The sequence below is a fragment of the Lissotriton helveticus genome, chromosome 3_1, assembly GCF_964261635.1.
Source record: "Lissotriton helveticus chromosome 3_1, aLisHel1.1, whole genome shotgun sequence".
Taxonomy (NCBI): domain Eukaryota; kingdom Metazoa; phylum Chordata; class Amphibia; order Caudata; family Salamandridae; genus Lissotriton; species Lissotriton helveticus.
The window spans coordinates 450222972-450242171 of record NC_136061.1 but is presented as its reverse complement, the minus strand read 5'-3'; the positions used below and the strand labels follow the sequence as shown (position 1 = coordinate 450242171).

At 51.5% G+C, this 19200-nt stretch overlaps 1 protein-coding gene across 2 annotated transcripts in view; it reads left to right on the top strand.

Annotated features, from left to right (window-relative positions):
• The first annotated feature begins 353 nt into the window (after nucleotides 1-353).
• The window catches only part of LOC144824586 (gamma-crystallin M1-1-like), an 86458-nt gene continuing 67611 nt past the window's right edge, over nucleotides 354-19200 (top strand). For both annotated transcript variants that reach the window (XM_078683639.1, XM_078683638.1), the window contains exon 1: nucleotides 354-377. In XM_078683639.1, the coding sequence (XP_078539765.1) occupies nucleotides 369-377 (9 nt within the window). In that variant the 5' untranslated portion in view covers nucleotides 354-368. The remainder of the gene's footprint in view (nucleotides 378-19200) is intronic.

Below are 19200 nucleotides of genomic sequence, written 5' to 3'. Positions count from 1 at the left end.
AATGAGATTGAAATTATTTGTAGTGGTAAAGAAAGAAGGGGATTTGGACAAAAAAAGGCTAGAGCTTCAAAATATATTTGATGAAAAGTGGTGACGAGACTGGGCAGTACCGTGTGCTACAAAATATATTTAAAAGCCAAATGTCACCATCAAATGCAACAAATGTCAGCCATTAAAAGCAGTCAGATTAGTGCATTGTAAACAACACTGACCACAATCAAAAAGAAAAATTCAGGTGAAATCCGTGGACGGAATGGAAAACGATCCCATTGTTCACTTTCTGCAGACACAGCAGAGCGGGCACACATATATGAAAGGCCAGAGTGGTCCGCTCGTAGGATCGGGAAACCGCAGCAAAATTCAACTAAATGGGCAAGGTAAAAATATACCTCGGTGCTTAAAGTTTTATGAGCATAAAGGGCAGTGCTAGATTCACTGGACAAAAATTGTCATCACAGGGGTGATTAACCAATGAGTTGGATATGTTCACTCGTGATTTCTGCATTTGTGTATTTAATGTGATTCACAAACGTGTGTGCATGAGGTGTAATGACACCAATGTGGGTCTGCCCAGTGCCCGTTGTTTATAGAAAGTAACGAACGGGTGGTTTGATTACGATTACACATCTCTAATTTACAGTCAATGTGCACTCCTTTGTCCTGCAATTCAGAAGGGCCAGTCCGAACTCTCTCTGCGGCTTGTAGGCTTAGAAGAAGTAAAATAACCATTTCCCCAAGTATAGAAATTCTGAAGAGAACTCTTTTATTTAATTTTAAATGGCAAGCAAAGTGTGCATCACTGGAAGAGAAAGAAGTTATATAGTTTCTAAGCAGCATGATTAATATTGTTATAACACAATCCAGATGGCTCCAATGATGCATGCTCTCCGAAGCACCTAAACCTAACTTCAGACTAATATCAGGACCACAGCTAATTCAAGGCACTGAAGGGAACTACTTAAGTCCCATCAGTTTAAACAACCTTTCTCTGCCACACACACCTGCGATCTGATTCTCAAAGATTTTGCGCTCAAGTACGTACTCATAGTCAGGACTTTAAGTGAGATGAAAGACTGGGGGTGAAGGGTCTTTTAAAGTGGCGTGGCCTATGATATTAAGGGGGTAGTTTAAAAACACATAGGCTAAAAACCTGTGCTTAGCACAGTGTGCCGCCCAACTGGTATTTTGTTCTCTCATTGCATCCAGATATATAATACAGCAAGTAACATTACTCCTGGCTTTGTCAATGGTTGTTAGTTACATAAGATAAATAAGCAACACCAATGGCTTCATTGTCTGTAATATTGAAAATGCTTCAGTTTTGAAATGATGAGACTGTGAAAGCATTATAAGGAGCATCTTTGTAGTTACATCAAAAGCAGTGAAGGGCGGTATTGCTGCAGAGTTAAGATTTTTTTTTTACCTCTGAGAGCGAGGGCAAAAAGGGAGAGCCCGATAGGGACCCATCTCAGCCAGGGGCATAACAAACACCCCCGCAGCCCACGCGGTGCGGGTGGGGTGGGGCCCAGTGTCCAGTACATGAAGGCGGCCCCGCCCCCTCAGCTCATCTGCAGAGAGCTGTGAGAGAGACAGGCTCTAAAGCAGCAGCTCCGGTGCGCAGTCTGCTCCGGCCTCCTAGAGCTGACCCAGGACTGAAGAGATACAATGTCTCTCTTCAGTCAGGGTGCACCAGGCTCGGAAAAAGGATGGGGGTGGGGGCCCAGAGAGAGCAGTTTCCATAGGGCAATGCCCATATGTGAAAGGACGAGGCACACCCTCCCCCTCTAAGCCATAGCGCGGCTCGAGTCACCTCCGTTCCTTGAAAGGTTGTCAGCAGCCCAGTGACGGACTCCATTAAAACCCTCAGGTAAGCACTCTTGTTAGAAGGCACACTGCTTTGTGTCTGCCTTAAGGCCTGTTTAATAATTGATCTCAGTGTGCCAAGTTGTGTTTATGTTGCTCTGCTTCCAGATGAGAGGCGCCGCTCGGGGATTCATGATTTAGAATTTTACGAATTCTGCAGAAATTCCCATTGAACGCAAAGACTTTGTAGCGATTTAAAAAAAAAGTTGTTGAGGTGTCTGAAGGCTGTGCTCTCCACAGTTATTTAAAGTTATGCAACAGGATTGTCCCCATTAACACTCATTAAATGTGTCCTTTCCCTGCGGTGTCGCCATCCCTGAAGGGGCATTAGAAGGAGCCTGGGTGCCTTGAGGACTCATTAGCGCTACAGAGAGGTTTGTGGGGACGTCTGAGCTTTACGCGGTCCTGCACTTAGCCAGCGGAGGATGCTGAGCACGGCTAGTCCTGCGGTGGCCTGGAGGACAGACAACCGGACAGACGCTGCTGCTGAGGCAGTGTATTGGGGTCTCTGGGTTTCACGTGGCCCCCACGCAACCAAGGATGAATGCAGAGCACTGGTGGCCCGGCGTAGAGAGCGAGGGAGAGAGGGTTCACCCTCTGGTGCCCTGGCACAGGGAGGAGGTTTCCCCCTCTGGTGGAACCAGCGTAGAGAGAGAGGGTTTACCCTGTTGTGCCGTGACGCAGAGGGGGGGTTTACCCCTCTGGTGCTTTGGCTCAGAGACGGCGGGTTTACCCTGTGGTGCCATGGCTTAGAGAGGGAGGGTGTACCCTGTGGAGCCCTGGCGCAGAGACAAAGGGTTTACCCTGCGGTGACCTGGCACAGAGAGGGAGTTTACCCCTCTGGTGCCCCGGCACAGAGGGGGAGGGTTTACCCCTCTGGTGCAATGGCGAAGAGGGGGGTTTACCCTTCTGTTGGCCTGCCGCAGGGGTGAGGGCGTTACCCCTCTTCTGGGAGCGCTGGCCTGGCGCAGGGGCGTCAAGATACCCTCCTGCTGCATGAAGCGCATTTTGGCCTCTGTCTTTACGCGTCCCTTCACATGGACAGCATGGGACGCTGAGCGCGGCTCGAGTCACCTCCGTTCTTCGAAAGGCCGTCAGCAGCCCAGTGACGGAGTCCATTAAAACCTGCGAACTGTGAGCTTTGAGGAAGTCCCCGCAGCGCGGCGACTTGGAAGAATAACTTCAGTTTACGATCCCAGACCGGGGCTGTGGAGGGGCCGCTGGGGCCTGAGGGCTGGTCCTGGCCGGGGGGCTGCGCAGCTCGTGAAGGAGGCGCCGGCCTGCAGGGGGGCTACAAGGATGAGGCCCTGCTGTGTGGCGCGAGGGTCCTCCCAGTGATTGAGCAGACAGGGGAGAAGATAAGGGGTGCAGCAGACAGGGAGGGGGGGGGCTCAGGTTCCAGGGTTTCCAGGAGGGGATGTTGGTGAGTCCTGGCTGCTGGTTCCAGGGGTGTGAGGTGTTATTTATTTATTTATTTATTATAAAAGGCTATATATATAGCGCTACTGGACCCAAGAATATCAGAGCGCTTTACAAGGATGGTGAACAAAATGAGATAAAATTAACAATTAAGTGAAAAAGAGTTACAGTATGATAATGCATTCAACAGGGATAAGGGGGAAAAGAAACAGAGAGATAAAATTAAGTGGAAAATGAATATTAAAAGTTAGGAGAGAGAGAGGGGGTTGAAGAGGGGGAGTGAGAGAATGAAGGGATTGAGAGGGGGTGGGAAGAGGAGTGGACAAGGGAAGAGAAAGGAGTGAACATGGTCAGAGTCAGTAACATTAGATATCCCAATACTTGTTGAGAAGAAGTATTTTGAGTTTCTTTTTGAAGAGAGTGTAAGAGGGGTTGCAGCAAAGATCCTTAGGGAGAGAGGTCCAAATTGTAGGAGCGTTACCAGAGAACACACGGGATTAGGTCTTTTGACATTTGAGTCTGGGTGGGATCAAGACAAGGGAGTTTGTGCTCCTCAGGGACCTGGAGCAACCTGCTTTGCGTGGTTTTGTTGTAAGGTAAGAAGGGGTGTTTTGGTGAAGAGCTTTGTGAGTGATGCAGGCAATCTTGTAGGTGGATCTTCCTTCTATTGGGAGCCAATTGAGATTTTTGAGGACGGGGGAGATGTGATAAAAAATTTACAATCAGAAATGAGTCTCGCAGCTAGATTGAGGACAGATTTCATTGGTGCAAGATGGATTTTAGGGGTGCCAGCCAAAGTGGCGTTGCCATAGTCAATCCTGGAAAGGACAAGCGATTGGACAACAAGTTTGAAATCATCTGCTGGAATAAATGGTTTAAGTTTCTTGAGGTGGAGAAGGGTGAAACGGGCAGTTTTGGATGCATTTTTAATGTGGGGGATGAGATTTAGATTCTGGTCGATACTGATGCCTAGGGATTTGACAGAATTAGAGGTGGAGAGTGTGCAGTTAAGAGCTTTGATGTCATTTATCCAGAGTTGAATGGGAAGGGAGTTGTTTTGGGGGGAAAAAAGGATGATTTCACTTTTATTCGGGTTCAGTTTGAGATGGTTCCGATGGAACCAGGTTTGAATTCTGGTCAAGGTCTCATTGAGGTGGAGAATGTCTTTGTGGCATTTGATCTTGTAATATAATTGGGTGTCATTGGCATAGAGGTGGTGATTGATATTAGCTTGTTTGAGGATGAGGGTGAGTGATTCCATGAACAGATTGAATAGGGTTGGGGAGAGGATGGATCCTTGAGGGACGCAGAGTGAGACAGGTTGAGGTTTAGAGAGAAAGTGGCTGAGCTTGATTTGCTGTGATCTGTTTTGAAGGAATGAGGAGAATCATCTGAATACGTTGCCATCTAAGTGTTGAGAAGGGTGGGGTGGTGGACGGTATCAAATGCAGCTGAGAGGTCGAGGAGGATTAGTAATGAGGATTCCCCTTTGTCTAGGGATCGATGAATGTCGTCAGTGATATTTAGCATAGCAGTTTCTGTACCGCATCCCTTTCTAAAGCCGGTTTGGAAAACATCAAGGAGGTTGAAGGAGGCGATATGTTTCTCTAATTGCAATAGGACACATTTTTCGAGGGCTTTAGAGAGGAATGGAAGGTTAGAGATAGGGCGAAGGTAGCTAAGGTCATTGGGGTCAGCAGTGGTGTTTTTGAGAATGGGTGAGATTTGACCAAGCTGAAGGGAGGTGGGGACACAGCCAGTGGAAAGAGAGGAGTTGATGATTTTGGTCCATATAGGGGCAATGATAAATTTAAGTTCTTTAACCAAAAGGGCGGGAAGAGGATCTTTGGAGTGAGAGGAAGGTTTTAGTTTGGCAATGATATTAGTGATCGTAGATTCAGATACTGGACTAAAATCACTCCATGAGGCATTGTTTTTAGTGGGGGGCTTATTTTCGGAAAGGTATCTTGTTGGGGGGAGCAGGGAGGGGATAAGATAAGAAGGATCGAGAGGGGTGGAAAAAGTGGACGGAGGAGAGTTAGGAGTGTTGGGGACAGTGTATAGGATAGGAGTAGGTTGAAGTGAGAGTGGGAGGGAAGAGAAGGATAGTTCGATCTTGTTGATTTTGTTCGTAAAGAAACTGGCAATTTCTTCGCATCTGTCAATAGAGGCTAATATTTTAGGAGGGCCAGTGGAGGTTTGTTTTTTAACAATGTTAAAGAGTTCTCTATGGCGGTTTCTGGCTTGATCAAGTTGTGATCGTAGAAAGGAGGCTTTCTCATTAAAGATATATTTTTTGTACTGGGCTCTAGCAGTTGTAAGGAGAGCCAGATTTTCAACGGTTGGATGATTCCTCCAAACCCGTTCAGAATGTCTAAGGGTCCGTCTTTCGTTATTAAGAGTCAGAATTGAACCAAGTCTTAGGAGGGTTGCTTTTTTGTTGTTTGAGTTTGATTAGAGCAATTTGGTCGAGGGCTTCAAGAATATAATTGTTATAATGGTTAGTTAGGTCGGTGGTGCTGTCAGAGAGAGGGGGGGAGAAGTAAGTGGGCCTTAATTTTGGATTCCAATTCGCCAGGAGGAATAAGGTGAAGGTTGCGTGTGGACTTCTTAGGTAAAGAGCTGATGGGGGCGAAGCGAGACATGGATCTGTTCATGGTGAAGAGGATACGGTAGTGGTCAGACCAGTCTACCGGAAGTATATTTGAGAGGGAGGCCAGATCGTTGCTAGTCATAATAGCATCAAGGGTGGCACCTTTGTTATGGGTTGGAGAATGGCAGAGTTGGGTCATATTGGTGATGCCCATGGCATCATTAAATAGGATGACAGCAGGATCATCACTTTTGTTCCAATGGATGTTGTAGTCACCGAGGAAGAGATTTTTAGAATGTGAGAGCGATGATTGTATAATAAGATCAGTCAACTCTTCCATAAAAGGGATGGTATTTCCAGGGGGATGGTAGATAGTGTGCAACCGGGTGGTGGGGGAGTCAGGCAGAATGAGATTAGCGCAAAGGTATTCAAAGGATGAAGGGTTTTGTAGATGAACGAGCAAGATGTTAAGTTACATTTTAAAAATGATGGCGAGTCCTCCTCCTGTTTGTTAGATTCTATCTTTTTTAATGATAGAGTAACCAGGGGGGATACGCAAGTCGAGGATGGGAGTGAAGTGGGAGGTGAGCCAGGTTTCAGTTAGGAATGCAATGTCAATGTTTTCACTAAGAATGGTTACAGCAATCTCAGTAGCGTGGAAGGAGGCGGATTGGCAATTAATCAGCATGCAAGAGAGAGGAGAGGGGTCGGGCGATTTGGAGGGGGGACAAGGGGGATAGGTCTAATTTGTCGGGGTGGTCTAGGGGTCGGAGGACGGGGGATTCTGCTTATTCCTAAGAGAACAGGGATGGTAGACAGTTAAGTAGGGGGGATAGTGGACGAAGGTGGTGAGGGAGAGGTAGTTAAGTTAGTGCAACTGTTAGCTTCAGAGGTTATTGGGCGAGTAGTGGGGGGACTAGGGGGAATAGGTCTAAGTTGTTGGGGTGGTTTAGGGGAGGTCGGAGGAAGGGGGAGTCTGCTTGTTCCTAAGAGAACTGGGATGGTAGACAGTTGAGTAGGGGGGATAGTGGACGAGGGTGGTTAAGGAGAGGTAGTTAAGTTAGTGGAACTGTTAGCTTCAGAGGTTATTGGGCGAGTACCAAGTTGTGGCGGTGTGGGTATGTTGGTATTGCAGGGAGGGACGTTTAAGGAAGGTTGAGTGGGTAAGGTGCTGGTTGTGTAGTTGCTAGAAGGAGGAGTGTTTCTGTCGGTGATAGAGTTTGGCGGACAATATGTGGATGTGTTGAGGAGAGTGTTGTTGTGCGAGGAGATGGTTTTAGTAAGGAATGAGATATATCTTCTGAGTGAGGAGAGTTCTAAGATGAGGGACATAAGGACAAGTTCAATGGTAGGGGAAGCCAGTGTGTGTGTTGATGAGTGCTTTGGGTCCGTATTTATTGGGCTGTTGGTCAAGTTAGGGTTGTTTAGGGGGGGATAACGTGTGGAGGATGAGGAGGAAAGCCTGGAGGGGGGGTGGGATTATAATGAGGGGAAGGATAATTTTTGGAGTGTGGAGGTGAACAAGAGGAGGATGAAGGAAAGGTATTCATTTCGGACAGACAATTCGGTGAAAGTGGCATAGAGGAAGTAGAAGGTGGTGTATTTGTTGGATTATGAGTTGTTGAAAGCAGGGAGGTTTTGGAGGGTGATTGTGGGGGATATGTGGGGTCAGTTAAGGGGGAGAGGGGAACTGAGTCAGAGAAAAATGTGGTAAGGGAGTCAAGGGGAGGGAGGAGCATAGCAAAAAGTGTGTAGTTGTAAAGGGGGGTACTATGGGGTAAGTGGTAGAGGGAGAACTGATAAGGGAGTCAGGGGGAGGGAGGAGAATGTAAGAGAGTGTATTATTGGAACAGGGGGGAATCTGGGGATAAGTGGCAGAGGGATAAGGGATGTGGGAGTGACGGGGGGAAGGGGCATAGAAGAGAGTGTATTAATGGGACATGGGGGTCCCAGGAGGTAAGAGGCAGAGGGAGAAGCAGGAAGGGAGTCAAATGGAGGGAGGAGCATTGAGTAGAGTGTGTTTTTGGAATCGGGGGAGATCATCTGGTAAGTGGGGGATGCAGGAGGTATCGTTGTGTGGATGTATGATGTGGTGCAAGGAGGGGGACTATTGGAGAGGAGGTTGAAAGGAGAGGCGCGTGTACCAGAGTATATCAAATTAGGAAGAGGCGATAAGGGGGAGGGAGAAGTGAAAGGAGATGAAGATAATAAGAATTGGGGAATGTTGGACTTTGGCCCTTAGGGCAGGTTCACCCCTAGACTTTTTGCTTGAAATGGTGACCTGGAGATGGTGATTTTTGGATTCTGCGCACTTTCACTGTGTCCCAGTGGAAAGTGCGTGCGCACTCTGAGTGCATGTGCTGAGCTAGGCCTGCCCGCCCATAGGAATGCATGGGGAATGTATGTGTCCCTGGTAGTTCCTGATGCGTGGGGTGTACAGGCTTGAGTCTGGTATGTGTGAACTCGTGAGAGTGAATGCTGCGAGATGGTGTATGCAGCATGTATGTGTCTAGTAGCGAAGCGCCATTTCTAGACATGGCTGTACGTGTGCTGTGAGGGTGCTGGCGTATGATTGGCTGGAGCTGGCTGGCATGCCAGGCTCCAGGAAGTCTGGATGGGTCTGCCCGGTGGTGAGTGGGAGTTTAGCATGAGTGATGTGTGGGAGGAGTGTACCTGTGTCCTGGATGGGCTGGGTTTTCCCCACACAATGCTGGCTCCGCCCCCTGTGGTGTGTCTAATGACCCAAGCCCTGCCAGTGAATAGAGAGGGTGGTTGAGGTAAACAGAGTACTCAAGAACCAGCTGTGACTGGTTCCGCCCCCACTCTGCACCCTCAGACAAAGGAATGCACTGTATAAAAATGGGGCTGTGTCCCCACTGAAGTTGTTCTCTTCCAGGATCCTGAGGGGGCTGTTGCTGCTGCTGGGCCAGAGGACCGCCACCTGGGGTGTCTCCCTGCCTGGAGACCCAGTGAGCTGGCTCTGGGCCCAGCCTTGCCCCCCCCTGCCTGCCAAGGGACTTGCTGGCACTCTGCCCTGCTTGCTGAGGGCACCTGGGAGCGCTTTATCCTGTTTGTAGCGCTAGGAGCGCGCTTTATGCCCTCTAGCGCTTGGAAGCGCTTTGTTTTTGATTATAGCGCTTGGAGCGCTGTGATTGTCCGCCTAGCGCAGGGAGCGCTGTAAATTGCCTGTTAAGCGCTGAGGAGCGCTTTGCCTGCCTAGCGAGTGCCTACCTCGCTTTATAATTGATTAGGAGGCCGGTGCCCACCCGGCATTGCCCAGATCCGTGGTTTATTTGGATCACGAGGGAGCCCACTCCTCGGATCATGGGAGCCCGCCTGCCTGCCTAAGAAGCGAGCCGCCGCGTTGCCCGCGGCGACCCGGAAGTGTTTGGGGGTCCGACCAATCCCAGCGCGGCCCAGGAAAGGCCGACTGGAAGTCCCGCCTTGTAGCCTGCGTCCCGCGCCCGGGGCTCCCGAGGACGAGGGAGCGCCCGGAGCCCAGCGAGGAGGAGGGAAACCAAGGAGCAGCGCGAGAGGAGCCGCCCTGCAGCCCAGACAGCCGGTGAGTGCAGGGGCGGGTTCCGTGTTGTCCTGCGAGCGGCCCCCGTTGAGGGAGGGGCCGCTCCACAGAGAGGAGCCCCCGGACCTTCATCAGAGCCCGGTGGGGCTGAAGTGCTGAGCTCCAAGTGCCCCACGTGGTGAGGAGCCGAGAGAGGCTCAAGGCGACCCCTGCTTGGTTCCAGAGTTCCCCGAGAGGAACTCCACCGCCCGCATCAGTGATTAGGAGCTCCAAGACTCCTAGGCTCCATTGTTGTTGCGAGCCCAGAGGAGGCTCAGGGGGCATTTGCAAAGTTGAGTCCCCCGTGAGGGGCTCCACCAAGGCAGCATTTCGTGTTTAGAGCCCAGTGAGGCTCTGAAGGGCCACATTTATTTCTTAGGGCCCGGAGGGAGGCTCCAGGCGCCAAAGTGGTTGTGAAGGGCCCAGAGAGGCTCTTGAGCCCCCACTGTTGTTCTTGAGCCCTGGCAGGCTCAAACATTGTTGCACCAGTTGCCCAGCACTTTGTGGGCAACTGCTACGTTTAGGCCCCCCTGACTTTGGACACAGGGCGTCCTAGCCCCAGAGAGGCCAGTTGGCCTAGGGACAGTCACAGGTGGTGACTTACGTGAGTTTGGCGCAATTGTACTCCTTACACCTCTGAATGTATTGTGATGCATCATGTGTTTTCCTCTTTACACCTCTGAATGAATGTTATGCATTGCATCATGTGTTATGTTCTTACACCCCTACAGGTATTGTGATGTGTAGGTGGTTGTTTTCTCCCTAGTACAGGTGGTTCTAGTGAGGTCCTGGTTACCAGTGATTACTGGTTGTGTGCTATTTTGTGCTATATTCTATGTACTAAGTGCTATTTCTGAAAGTGCTACTTCTGATTCCTGACAGTGGTCCAGGTGGCCCTGTCTTGTAAATAATCCCTTGTAAATTCTGCCCGTGCCTCTGGCACATTGTAAAGTGTGTGTTTTATCTAATGTGTTTTGGTGTAATACAAAGGCTATTTTTATATAACCTTGTGTGGAGTTTCCTTTGTGGTGGGCCTTTGGTTGTTGTTGCTGGGGTGCGTGCGCAAATACTTAGCCTACATCGCCTCCAAGTTTAGCCTTGCTGCTCGCGCCACGTTACCTAGAGGGTGAGTAGGGGTTATCTTGGCGTGTAACTCCCTTGCCCTGACTTGGGAGTGGTGGTCTCTGACTGACTTTGGCGAAAGCCCTGGCCAGCCGGGGATCCCATTTCCAACATTGGCGGCAAGCGGTGGGATAAGGATTTGTGTTTGCCTTGTACCTTAGTAGCAGCTGGCTGCACCACAAAACTCTGCATTTTAGATGACCACATTTTAGGGGATTGTTTTTGAAATTCCATTGTTTCTTCTCCTGAAGAGTGTCATTTGATAATTGTGTTCAGTACATTTGTCCCCCGCCCTGCTTCCAGAGTTTGGTACCTGTGTCGCTTTTGGTCAGGTTGAGAAGTCAGGGGTGGTAGAAACTGCCTTACCGATCCGAGGGGAGGGTGTGTGTGGATGAATGGTGTGTTTTCCTGGACGCATGAGTATGAGTTCTCTTTGATAAGGAGATTGTTGAAGTTTTGGAATTGTGTACTCTTACTTCAGATTGTTAAGTCCCCTGTGTTGCACGTGTCTGTGAGCATCTTGCCAAGATGGAGTCTGCTTTTAATGTCTGGGGTCTGTTTTTGCATGAACTGAGAGAGTTTTGCGAAGAGAGAGACATTGCAGTGAATGAGTCAGACACCCAGTCCCAACTTAGGGGTAACCTGATCCAATGGCAGAAGGATGACTTGGAGCGTGAGCACAGTGCGGAGAGGGCCCGGGTCTCACACCATGAGGGTGGTGGGTCAGAGGGGAGCCCTGAAGAGTCTGAGGAGGAGGAAGAAGATGATAGCACAGGGACGCCAGCAGATAGTGAGGACCCCATAGATAGGGAGTCCCTTGCTGGGTCCAGTTTAGGAGGCAGCGCCTCATCCCTTTCCCTGTCCCCAGAGGAGCTGGAAGATAGGAGGAGAGAAAGGGAGCACCAGCTGGCTTTAGAGAAGCTCAAGTTGGAGCATGCCCAGGCTATGGCACAGCTGGGCGTTAGAAAGCAACAGCTGGAGGTTAAGAAGCAACAGCTAGAGACCGAGAGGGTCTTAGCGCAGGAAAGGATAGAGGAGGCTGAGAGGGCCGCCACCAGAGGCAAAGTAGCTCTGGAGGGTAGACTATCCCCTGCGTGCAGTGTTGAATGTCTGGATTCCCCAGGGAGGGTTGAGTCCAGTAGTGGCAGCTATTTAGATTTCAGTGTAGGAAATCCCAGTCCCAATTCCCCCAGTCTGGTACCTTTTTCCCCAGAGGAGGAGTTAAGGGTGAAGTTCAGGGACAGTAGGAAACTGTCTCACCAGTCGTGGGAGGAGTTTGAGGGTGAATGTCATGGAGCACTGTGGGCTTGGGTAGAGGTTCACACTGACTATGATTTTGAAGTCTTGTTTGATCTTATTGTCAAAGAGCAGGTGCTCAGTGGTTGTTCGCCAGAGTTGCGCCAACACCTGTTGCAAGTTGGATTTACTGACCCAGAGTTATTGGCAAGGGAAGCCGACCGCTGGGAAAGGGCCAGAGGTTCTCTAGAGTCATTAGGGAGTGAATCCAAAAGTAGTGGTTCAGGGATCTTCCAGCCCAGCGTGGTGGAGGAGGCTCAGTGTAGCCCAGCTAGGTCCCAGGATAGCGAGGAGGGTGTAGGGGCTCACTGCCTGGCTCAGTGGAGCAGGAGTGAGGGGGAGACCGAGGTTCCCCAGACGCCCGAAGCCCTGCCTCAGGACTTGGATGGTTTCTTGAGGGAACACCAGGTTGGGGACCTAGGCTGTCCTGTTAGTCCATTTGAGGAAGATCTCCTAGTGAGTAGAGGACCTGGAGCGTCTGTAACCAGAGCTCCTGTGGTTCTAGAGTCTGGCAGTACCGCTCCGGTAGGGAGGGTACAGGAGTCCAGAGTGAGGAGTGATTGGGGGAGTTCCCCAGTGGCTGGACCAGTGGGTCAGGGACTACCCAGTTGGGCTAGGTTCCCGTGTAGTGACCATGGTGACACCACTTCTGGTCTGGGGGATCTTCGCGCACTGTCAGGTGGACAGGGAGCGGGAGATCTGCGCCAGACAGACAGTCACACGACACATGGGCCATGTGTCAGCCTCAGGGGGATTGTGTGTGAGTCCCCAGAAGTCCTGGAGTGCCAGGCAATTGTTCCACCGAAGGTTTTAGACCAGAGGTTGGAAGGCCAGGTTCAGGATCCGCCTGACCTGAAGGGTAGGACGACTGTAACCAGTGTCCTGACCGGTTCTTCTTCCAGAGGAACTTCTCCAGGTGGGAGAGGGCAGACCTCTGGAAGGGGGTGCAGAGGGTGGGAGAGCCCACCTCTGACCCCGGTGCAACCTGAGTGGATAAGCCCTGGGTTGGAATGGCGTTCTAGGGGTACCCCTCGCAGAGGGAGGAGGAACCCTAGGAGAAGAGGTAGGGGGAGGAGAGCCTTCCCTGAGACTCCTGGTCTGCCTGAGGTTGTAGGCCCTAGGCTGGAGTACCAGTGGCAGTCTAGGCCTGTCTTGCAGACAGGAAGAGTGGAGAATGGCTCCTATGTGCCAGGGGTTACTACCCCGCTCTGCGAATTGGCATGGACCAGTGGCACCTGGGTGGCCCAGGGCCTGGTCCTGGCCGCGGACAACTTGGGAATACCAGTGGGGTAGCCCAGTTGGTCCAGACAGTGTGTTTAGAAGGAAACCCCTGGGTTCACCATGGCGTAGAACAGGAGGGTGTCCCTGCAGTTGTGGGCCCGCGTCCATGTTCTATCGCCCCAAGCAGGGAAGTCCATCACGGTGGTGATTGGTCTCCCCTGCGTTTTGGCTGGAAGGGGGTTATGTTGGACTTTGGCCCTTAGGGCAGGTTCACCCCTAGACTTTTTGCTTGAAATGGTAACCTGGAGATGGTGATTTTTGGATTCTGCGCACTTTCACTGTGTCCCAGTGGAAAGTGCGTGCGCACTCTGAGTGCATGTGCTGAGCTAGGCCTGCCCGCCCATAGGAATGCATGGGTAATGTATGTGTCCCTGGTAGTTCCTGATGCATGGGGTGTACAGGCTTGAGTCTGGTATGTGTGAACTCGTGAGAGTGAATGCTGCGAGATGGTGTATGCAGCATGTATGTGTCTAGTAGCGAAGCGCCATTTCTAGACATGGCTGTACGTGTGCTGTGAGGGTGCTGGCGTATGATTGGCTGGAGCTGGCTGGCATGCCAGGCTCCAGGAAGTCTGGATGGGTCTGCCCGGTGGTGAGTGGGAGTTTAGCATGAGTGATGTGTGGGAGGAGTGTACCTGTGTCCTGGATGGGCTGGGTTTTCCCCACACAATGCTGGCTCCGCCCCCTGTGGTGTGTCTAATGACCCAAGCCCTGCCAGTGAATAGAGAGGGTGGTTGAGGTAAACAGAGTACTCAAGAACCAGCTGTGACTGGTTCCGCCCCCACTCTGCACCCTCAGACAAAGGAATGCACTGTATAAAAATGGGGCTGTGTCCCCACTGAAGTTGTTCTCTTCCAGGATCCTGAGGGGGCTGTTGCTGCTGCTGGGCCAGAGGACCGCCACCTGGGGTGTCTCCCTGCCTGGAGACCCAGTGAGCTGGCTCTGGGCCCAGCCTTGCCCCCCCCTGCCTGCCAAGGGACTTGCTGGCACTCTGCCCTGCTTGCTGAGGGCACCTGGGAGCGCTTTATCCTGTTTGTAGCGCTAGGAGCGCGCTTTATGCCCTCTAGCGCTTGGAAGCGCTTTGTTTTTGATTATAGCGCTTGGAGCGCTGTGATTGTCCGCCTAGCGCAGGGAGCGCTGTAAATTGCCTGTTAAGCGCTGAGGAGCGCTTTGCCTGCCTAGCGAGTGCCTACCTCGCTTTATAATTGATTAGGAGGCCGGAGTCCTCCTCCTGTTTGTTAGATTCTATCTTTTTTAATGATAGAGTAACCAGGGGGGATACGCAAGTCGAGGATGGGAGTGAAGTGGGAGGTGAGCCAGGTTTCAGTTAGGAATGCAATGTCAATGTTTTCACTAAGAATGGTTACAGCAATCTCAGTAGCGTGGAAGGAGGCGGATTGGCAATTAATCAGCATGCAAGAGAGAGGAGAGGGGTCGGGCGATTTGGAGGGGGGACAAGGGGGATAGGTCTAATTTGTCGGGGTGGTCTAGGGGTCGGAGGACGGGGGATTCTGCTTATTCCTAAGAGAACAGGGATGGTAGACAGTTAAGTAGGGGGGATAGTGGACGAAGGTGGTGAGGGAGAGGTAGTTAAGTTAGTGCAACTGTTAGCTTCAGAGGTTATTGGGCGAGTAGTGGGGGGACTAGGGGGAATAGGTCTAAGTTGTTGGGGTGGTTTAGGGGAGGTCGGAGGAAGGGGGAGTCTGCTTGTTCCTAAGAGAACTGGGATGGTAGACAGTTGAGTAGGGGGGATAGTGGACGAGGGTGGTTAAGGAGAGGTAGTTAAGTTAGTGGAACTGTTAGCTTCAGAGGTTATTGGGCGAGTACCAAGTTGTGGCGGTGTGGGTATGTTGGTATTGCAGGGAGGGACGTTTAAGGAAGGTTGAGTGGGTAAGGTGCTGGTTGTGTAGTTGCTAGAAGGAGGAGTGTTTCTGTCGGTGATAGAGTTTGGCGGACAATATGTGGATGTGTTGAGGAGAGTGTTGTTGTGCGAGGAGATGGTTTTAGTAAGGAATGAGATATATCTTCTGAGTGAGGAGAGTTCTAAGATGAGGGACATAAGGACAAGTTCAATGGTAGGGGAAGCCAGTGTGTGTGTTGATGAGTGCTTTGGGTCCGTATTTATTGGGCTGTTGGTCAAGTTAGGGTTGTTTAGGGGGGGATAACGTGTGGAGGATGAGGAGGAAAGCCTGGAGGGGGGGTGGGATTATAATGAGGGGAAGGATAATTTTTGGAGTGTGGAGGTGAACAAGAGGAGGATGAAGGAAAGGTATTCATTTCGGACAGACAATTCGGTGAAAGTGGCATAGAGGAAGTAGAAGGTGGTGTATTTGTTGGATTATGAGTTGTTGAAAGCAGGGAGGTTTTGGAGGGTGATTGTGGGGGATATGTGGGGTCAGTTAAGGGGGAGAGGGGAACTGAGTCAGAGAAAAATGTGGTAAGGGAGTCAAGGGGAGGGAGGAGCATAGCAAAAAGTGTGTAGTTGTAAAGGGGGGTACTATGGGGTAAGTGGTAGAGGGAGAACTGATAAGGGAGTCAGGGGGAGGGAGGAGAATGTAAGAGAGTGTATTATTGGAACAGGGGGGAATCTGGGGATAAGTGGCAGAGGGATAAGGGATGTGGGAGTGACGGGGGGAAGGGGCATAGAAGAGAGTGTATTAATGGGACATGGGGGTCCCAGGAGGTAAGAGGCAGAGGGAGAAGCAGGAAGGGAGTCAAATGGAGGGAGGAGCATTGAGTAGAGTGTGTTTTTGGAATCGGGGGAGATCATCTGGTAAGTGGGGGATGCAGGAGGTATCGTTGTGTGGATGTATGATGTGGTGCAAGGAGGGGGACTATTGGAGAGGAGGTTGAAAGGAGAGGCGCGTGTACCAGAGTATATCAAATTAGGAAGAGGCGATAAGGGGGAGGGAGAAGTGAAAGGAGATGAAGATAATAAGAATTGGGGAATGTTGGACTTTGGCCCTTAGGGCAGGTTCACCCCTAGACTTTTTGCTTGAAATGGTGACCTGGAGATGGTGATTTTTGGATTCTGCGCACTTTCACTGTGTCCCAGTGGAAAGTGCGTGCGCACTCTGAGTGCATGTGCTGAGCTAGGCCTGCCCGCCCATAGGAATGCATGGGGAATGTATGTGTCCCTGGTAGTTCCTGATGCGTGGGGTGTACAGGCTTGAGTCTGGTATGTGTGAACTCGTGAGAGTGAATGCTGCGAGATGGTGTATGCAGCATGTATGTGTCTAGTAGCGAAGCGCCATTTCTAGACATGGCTGTACGTGTGCTGTGAGGGTGCTGGCGTATGATTGGCTGGAGCTGGCTGGCATGCCAGGCTCCAGGAAGTCTGGATGGGTCTGCCCGGTGGTGAGTGGGAGTTTAGCATGAGTGATGTGTGGGAGGAGTGTACCTGTGTCCTGGATGGGCTGGGTTTTCCCCACACAATGCTGGCTCCACCCCTTGTGGTGTGTCTAATGACCCAAGCCCTGCCAGTGAATAGAGAGGGTGGTTGAGGTAAACAGAGTACTCAAGAACCAGCTGCGACTGGTTCCGCCCCCACTCTGCACCCTCAGACAAAGGAATGCACTGTATAAAAATGGGGCTGTGTCCCCACTGAAGTTGTTCTCTTCCAGGATCCTGAGGGGGCTGTTGCTGCTGCTGGGCCAGAGGACCGCCACTTGGGGTGTCTCCCTGCCTGGAGACCCAGTGAGCTGGCTCTGGGCCCAGCCTTGCCCCCTCCTGCCTGCCCAGGGACTTGCTGGCACTCTGCCCTGCTTGCTGAGGGCACCTGGGAGCGCTTTATCCTGTTTGTAGCGCTAGGAGCGCGCTTTATGCCCTCTAGCGCTTGGAAGCGCTTTGTTTTTGATTATAGCGCTTGGAGCGCTGTGATTGTCCGCCTAGCGCAGGGAGCGCTGTAAATTGCCTGTTAAGCGCTGAGGAGCGCTTTGCCTGCCTAGCGAGTGCCTACCTCGCTTTATAATTGATTAGGAGGCCGGTGCCCACCCGGCATTGCCCAGGTCCGTGGTTTATTTGGATCACGAGGGAGCCCACTCCTCGGATCATGGGAGCCCGCCTGCCTGCCTAAGAAGCGAGCCGCCGCGCTGCCCGCGGCGACCCGGAAGTGTTTGGGGGTCCGACCAATCCCAGCGCGGCCCAGGAAAGGCCGACCGGAAGTCCCGCCTTGTAGCCTGCGTCCCGCCCCCGGGGCTCCCGAGGACGAGGGAGCGCCCGGAGCCCAGCGAGGAGGAGGGAAACCAAGGAGCAGCGCGAGAGGAGCCGCCCTGCAGCCCAGACAGCCGGTGAGTGCAGGGGCGGGTTCCGTGTTGTCCTGCGAGCGGCCCCCGTTGAGGGAGGGGCCGCTCCACAGAGAGGAGCCCCCGGACCTTCATCAGAGCCCGGTGGGGCTGAAGTGCTGAGCTCCAAGTGCCCCACGTGGTGAGGAGCCGAGAGAGGCTCAAGGCGACCCCTGCTTGGTTCCAGAGTTCCCCGAGAGGAACTCCACCGCCCGCATCAGTGATTAGGAGCTCCAAGACTCCTAGGCTCCATTGTTGTTGCGAGCCCAGAGGAGGCTCAGGGGGCATTTGCAAAGTTGAGTCCCCCGTGAGGGGCTCCACCAAGGCAGCATTTCGTGTTTAGAGCCCAGTGAGGCTCTGAAGGGCCACATTTATTTCTTAGGGCCCGGAGAGAGGCTCCAGGCGCCAAAGTGGTTGTGAAGGGCCCAGAGAGGCTCTTGAGCCCCCACTGTTGTTCTTGAGCCCTGGCAGGCTCAAACATTGTTGCACCAGTTGCCCAGCACTTTGTGGGCAACTGCTACGTTTAGGCCCCCCTGACTTTGGACACAGGGCGTCCTAGCCCCAGAGAGGCCAGTTGGCCTAGGGACAGTCACAGCTGGTGACTTACGTGAGTTTGGCGCAATTGTACTCCTTACACCTCTGAATGTATTGTGATGCATCATGTGTTTTCCTCTTTACACCTCTGAATGAATGTTATGCATTGCATCATGTGTTATGTTCTTACACCCCTACAGGTATTGTGATGTGTAGGTGGTTGTTTTCTCCCTAGTACAGGTGGTGCTAGTGAGGTGCTGGTTACCAGTGATTACTGGTTGTGTGCTATTTTGTGCTATATTCTATGTACTAAGTGCTATTTCTGAAAGTGCTACTTCTGATTCCTGACAGTGGTCCAGGTGGCCCTGTCTTGTAAATAATCCCTTGTAAATTCTGCCCGTGCCTCTGGCACATTGTAAAGTGTGTGTTTTATCTAATGTGTTTTGGTGTAATACAAAGGCTATTTTTATATAACCTTGTGTGGAGTTTCCTTTGTGGTGGGCCTTTGGTTGTTGTTGCTGGGGTGCGTGCGCAAATACTTAGCCTACATCGCCTCCAAGTTTAGCCTTGCTGCTCGCGCCACGTTACCTAGAGGGTGAGTAGGGGTTATCTTGGCGTGTAACTCCCTTGCCCTGACTTGGGAGTGGTGGTCTCTGACTGACTTTGGCGAAAGCCCTGGCCAGCCGGGGATCCCATTTCCAACAGGGAAGGTCAGAGAGACGAGGTAAGGGGGACGGGGATGATATGGGGGTGATGAATCTAAAGGTAGAGGGGGTGAGAGGGCTGGGTTCGGGGATTGTTTGAGGGTTTGGGATAAAGTGCTAAAGTGTTGTTCATTGGGAGTAGGAGAGGGAGGGTGAAAATCAGGAAGAGGCGAAAGGGGGGAGGGAGAGGTGAAGGGAGAAGAAGGCAATAAAAGTTGGCGCAGGTCAGAGAGACGAGGTAATGGTATCGGGGATGAGAGGGGGCGATGAGTCTAGGGGTGGAGGGGGTGAGAGGGCAGGAATCGAAGATATTTTGAGAGTTTGGAATATAGCGCTAAAGTGTTGTTCAAATATGTTGAGGTGCTTTTCAGACGCTTGGATTAGTATAGTTCCAGATTTGAAGATAGAGATATCTATTTTGCCTGGAAAGGAAGAAGATGGTGTAGTAGAGAGTTTTAGACCATATGGGATGTTGCGTGAATTAGAGATCAGGAGGTGACGTAGAAATATGCTTTTCCATTTAGATGGTCGTTTGGTGAAGAAGATG